The 5,829-nt window shown below is 34.4% G+C and overlaps 1 protein-coding gene across 1 annotated transcript; it reads right to left on the reverse strand.

Moving 5' to 3' along the window:
• Positions 1-3,602: 3,602 nt before the first annotated feature.
• On the reverse strand, positions 3,603-5,132 carry LOC120087189 (zinc finger CCCH domain-containing protein 23-like). Its single transcript, XM_039044096.1, has one exon. The coding sequence runs from the start codon at positions 4,984-4,986 to the stop codon at positions 3,934-3,936; it is 1,053 nt and encodes a 350-aa protein (XP_038900024.1). The 5' UTR covers positions 4,987-5,132; the 3' UTR covers positions 3,603-3,933.
• Between the last annotated feature and the right edge of the window lie 697 nt (positions 5,133-5,829).

Consider the following 5,829-nt stretch of genomic DNA (forward strand, 5'->3'; position numbering starts at 1 on the left):
TGTACCCTCTCGTTTGAGGGGGGATGTTAGAGAAAACCACCAAGTCAGCAGTCCACATATACAGAGAGGACCTATAAGTCAGCAACAATATTTGCCCAATCACTCCTCTTCTAGAAGCCCAATTGGTTATAAGGAATATTCTGGCCAGCCAATAATGTGTGCGCATCTGTATTATAATTATTTGTATTCTCTCAAAATTCTTTCTCCCCAATTCAGGGACAACGCCTATATATTGTACCATTTCTTTAACAAGATACATGAATAAATACAACAGAAATTTTACAACTGTATTTTCCCTCCTTATTTCATTTGTCTTTCTAAAACCATGCTCTTCCCTTCCCCACTTCAAAAACTAAATACATTCAACCTCTACAACTAACTATATATGATATGTGGGGTCATGCTTATAATCTATCTCACAATGGTTTTTGGTATTACATTAACTTCATGGATGTTTATAGTCATTACACGTGGATTTTTTTTCTTCAATCCAAGTCTAAAGCCTTCTCGACGTTTCTCAAATTTAAAACCCTTGTTGAAAATTTGTCAGGAACTTGCATCTTACATATCCAAATTGATGGGGGTGGTGAATTTAAATCGTTTACACCTTTTCTGTCACACCATGGCATTGAACATCGACTTACCTGTCCACATAAACAAAATGGTCTAATTGAACAAAAACATGGACATATTTTAGATATAGGCCTCACTCTTCTTTCTCAAACCTCTTTACCTCTTACATTCTGGGATGAAGCCTTTGCCACGACTATTTACTTTATCAATAGACTTCCTACCCATGTTCTCAACCATGCCAACCCCTTAGAAAAGTTGTTTGGATTCAAACCAAACTATTCTTCACTACGAGCATTCGGGTGTAAATGTTTTCACTGTTTGCGTCGTTTCCAATCTCATAACCTATCATTTAGATTAAGTCTATGTACTTTTACTAGTCATAGTAATTCTCACAAGGGTTACAAGTGTTTGTCCTCTACTGGTCGTGTTTATATCTCTCGACATGTCTTGTTTGATGAAGTATCCTTTCATTTTGCTTCTCCAATACAATCATCTGTTGTCAGCAACTAATTTTCAAAAATTCAAAAGGAAACTCAACATGATTGATGTTGTTGCCATCAGTTTGTAGGGGGTATTAAGGAAGCCCATTTACTCTTCTTTTATTCTTCATTCATTATTGTAAAAGCTCATTTTATAAGGGTCTCTTTTGAGCATATTTGTATATTCCTTTTTCTATTACATGAGGTATAATCTTGTGTGGTGAGTGTAGGGGCAAGAGTTTTTCATCCGATGCTTTCTATATATATTTCTTTGTACCATACATTTATAATTATCAGAAATATATTTCAAAAGCTAGGATTTTTTTCTTCTTGTCATTCATCTTTTCCTTCTCTTTTGATTTTATTACTTTGAGTTTCCAAAGATGCCCTACAAATTGGAATATGGTAAAAGATACATAAAAGAAAAAAAGAAAAAAAAATGGAATGTGGGGTTTGAGGTAGCAAATCGAGGAAGGAATGAGACAAAGATGTTTGGCTGTTGTGTGAAAATAACGTTGGGGGAAGAGAGAGAGAGAGAGAGGCCCACTTATCCATATAATTGGTGGCTTCAAATATTGTCGCATTTGGTGAATAAAGAGGTAGAATGGATGGGGATTGTTTGGTTACGAAGATTGCGTATCTTGTTTAAATCTACGAGCGCCCTGTAAATTAGAGGAACCAGATTTTTCAAAACCCGATCCAGTTTGTTCCTATTCCGGTTCCTAGATAACCTAATCCCACTTTTTATGCCCAACTAGGTTTAGTGGCCCGCACGATTTTCAAGGAATACATATGATGGTGACCAAATCCATACACACACGAACGAACTCTGTGAAGGGTAAATTGGTATTTTTATCGTTCTACTATACTTGTTCTTTTCCTTACGTTATTCATATTACAATTTTTGGGAAAATTCTCTCTCTGTTCTTCCGATTTAAATTGACTAGAGAAAAAATATATTTTTTTTTAAGATAGTCATTTTTATTCAAATTTTTTAATAAAATTGATTTAAAATAACTTTTTAAGTGACCATCGAATTTTATTATTTTTCAAAATTAAATATTTGAAAAGTTAAACCAAACATACTCGCAGTTTGTTTGGTTATTGAATTTTCAAAACATATTTTTTTAATATTCGAATTTTTTAGAATAGGTCTATTTGATTCTTAAATTTTCAAAATGTAACTTTTACTTCGTAGATTTTTAAAAATAAGTTTCAAAGATTGTTGGAATAATTTATTATTATTATTTTTAATTAGAAATTAATTATTTAAAAAGTACATCTTTTCTCAAAATATTTTTTAAACATATTTTTGTATTCAAATTCTCTATAATAATCTTTTAAACCTATTCTCAAAATATTTTTTAAACATATTTTTGTATTCAAATTCTCTATAATAATCTTTTAAACCTATTCTTTAAAATTTTGGGATTAAAAAGGTATATTTTGAAATTTCATGACCAAATGTACTCATTCTATAAAACTCAAAGACTAAAAAGACATGTTTTGAAAACTCTTGGATCATATGCCCCTATTCTTTAAAATTCGGGGACTAAAATGGTAGTTTGTACTATATTTGTCTTTATTTTCACATGACACTTTTTTTTCTTTTTATGAATCGAAAAAGCAATACATTTCAAGGTAATTATTTTAAATGGTAAAACTGTTCCAAATATTTTTAAATACAACAAAATGTCATTATCAATCAGTAGTAAACCGCGATAGACATCTATCAAACGCTGATAGATGTCTATCGCAATTTACACTAATAGATAATGATATTTTGCTATACTTGTAAATTGTCAATATGGTAGCCTTATTTGGATTGAAGCTAAAATAATGTTTTTAAAGTCATTTTTATATAAATTATTTTGATAAAAATTATTTAAAATTTTGAATGATTGTCAAACAATTCAATTTTATGTTTTTCAAAAGATCATTTTTATTTAAATTAAGTAGCCTTATTAAAACATTTCATTATAAAAAAAAGTATATTATTCAGGTATTATCGGAATATGTTAGTTTTTTTTTTTTTTATTACTAAGTTCATGATAATGAAATTAAAACTTAAATAATATTTGACTTTAAGAAAATATAACAATTCAAGCTTATCTTTATGCGGAAGCAAAGGCAGGAACAATGAAGAAGTAGATATTATTCTTTTTGGGAGAAATAGGGGACCCACTCAAGCTCAAGTGATGATAGTAGGGTCACTGGTCTTGACCATATCTTGTCCTCTTCAAATCTTTAGAGATTGCGGATTATACAATTTAGCACCAAAAAAGGGAAAAAGAATTAACCCAACTGGCTCCACTCTCCATTCCATCCAAATTCGACATTAAATTTTAAAATCTAAATTTTTTTTTTTCTCCCAAGATAAGGACGCCCTGAGTTGGTGAGTAAATTTCAAGCTTCAATTGCCATGTCACAAACCTTATCCGTTATCTCCCCTTCCATTATCCCGTTTCTCGATTTTCATTGACATAAACAAACACAGGACAGCAAACTCAGATTATTGTCGGAGTTTAACATGTTTTAGTGTCAGTCAACTTCGAATTTTAATCAGACAAGATGAAGATCTTCACATCATTTACTGAAAATCCGAAAATATTATTACAATTAAAAATTCGATCAAACCCCAGCCGACAACAACCTCCTTATGTACCTTACTTCTCGGCAGCCTAAAAATTCCGTCTTTTCATATCTACAACAAAAACAGAGTAATTTCTTTCTTTCCTTCTCCCTGCTAATTAAATTTAAATACAATTTTAAAAAAACGCTGAAAATTTGCACAATCCCACCATCGAAATATGAATTCACAAACAAACCCCAAAAGGCCACCGATTGATGAAGTTTTTTTTCCCTTTTTTCTTTACCCGTTTCACATTAATAGCTCCGAAACCCATCCGACATCGGGTGTGAATGTTGAATCCACCTCCTTCACAGAGTTGTCTTTGCTGAGTTTTGCATACATTTTAGCTCTTAGGTCTCTCCCAGATTCCACTCTCTCCATTGCAGGTTCTTCCTCGTAACTCTTCCCCCACAATTCGTAATTTCCGGTGGTCGGAGTTGACGGTAAGCTGTACAAACCAGAGCCGGAGGGAGAGAGTGGATTCTGTCCCCCCAATTGAATCCTCCCCCAATGAGGGGTTGCTTTCGATTTCCCAAGTTGAAGATTACGCATACACGAAACCAATCCATTCATCGAATTAAACGGACAATTCGGCGATAGGGGAGGTGAATCGGATGGCGGAGAAACAGGGGGCGTTGATAGAATTGAAGTGGGTGAAGTCACAAATGATCCTTTGGCGAAATAGGAATCGAATGCGTGTGCAATTCGTGATGACCCATCAACAGAATCGGCCGAAACAGGGGTTCTCGGGCTCTGCTGCGGCAGAACCCGAAGCTGTTCCGGCGTGTGTGCGAAAAAACAGACACGACGGCGACAGGCTAATCCGTCCTTACAAGGCTGAGTCCGGTACCGAGCTGGATGAAGCCAACACTCGAAAATCCCGTGAGCGAAATCGCAAGAATCCCCTTTTTTGCAATTCCCTTTACGAAACTCCGGACAAGCCGTACCGGAGTAATGATACTTCCTCGGATCACGCCGGCGAGCTTTCTCGCCGGGATGCGCGTACGGACACTCCGTCCAATCGTGCGACCTCCCACGTGCGCATCTCCGTATTTTGAACTCGAACATCCGAAAATGGTCACAGGAGAAACCATCCACCGCCTCAGCTACCGCATCCAAATCATCGGAATCCGCCGCGGAGGGAAGGTAACGGTGAATGGAAGAAAAGGAGTCGATAAATGAGTCGACCCCACCAGAGATGAAGACCGGCGAGGAAATTCCGGTCATATGGTGGTCTTCAAGTGGGTCCCATGGAGGAACTTGAATGGTGTGATTGAATCTAGATTGTTCTCCGATCATCATCTTTCAGCCGACGACTCTGTGAATGAAGAAACAAAAAGATCGGCTGCGAATTTATAAATTATAAACCCATTGAAAGGAAAGAGAGGAGTAAGTTTTAACCGTGGTTCGGTTAAAATATTAATGTCACAAAAAAACGTCAATACTACAATACTACCCCACCGATTTAAAACAGTCCCACTGATTTATTCTATAAATTTATCTTTCCCCTTTCTTTTAAAATGACAATTTGGTCCTTTTTTAAACCAAAAAAATAAAAAACGACAAGTAATTGTTATTTAGTTCCTTAATACAAAAATATTAAGTTGTATAGTAGACATGTACCATGACATTTGATCTAAAGGGAATATTAGATTGTTAATTAAATAGTTAATCTAGAAAATAAGAATGGGTTATTTGGAAGTATTTAATGAAAGTAGTTGAGTAGTTGTAAAAGAGAAGAGTAGGTAAATATAATTAATATTTACCGGATAAGAGGGTAAAGGTGTTGTTTAGGTACTAATAACCTATTGTCTACTTTTAGGTCTCATAAAAGCTACATTTAATTGGCATTAATCAAATTTCCCTCACAGAAAAGTAATTGAGTTTTGTTGGTTTGGAATTAAACAGGCAGGCTCTAATTAATTAGTAATCAAATCACTAAGCATGCACACCAAGACAATGCCCCTCGTCCCCAAAACAACTAAAGAAACTACTCATTTTTCTATTGAGAATCATTTTTTTAAACATCAATCTGTGTTCTTTTAAAGTATCTTTTTCTTTATTGCACATTTATATGGTTCCTTTAATCTTTCACAAACCACCTCTTTAAGTGATTTTTATTTTGGTTTCCTACTTCTAAAATTT

This window comes from Benincasa hispida, chromosome 9 (genome assembly GCF_009727055.1).
Source record: "Benincasa hispida cultivar B227 chromosome 9, ASM972705v1, whole genome shotgun sequence".
NCBI lineage: Eukaryota > Viridiplantae > Streptophyta > Magnoliopsida > Cucurbitales > Cucurbitaceae > Benincasa > Benincasa hispida.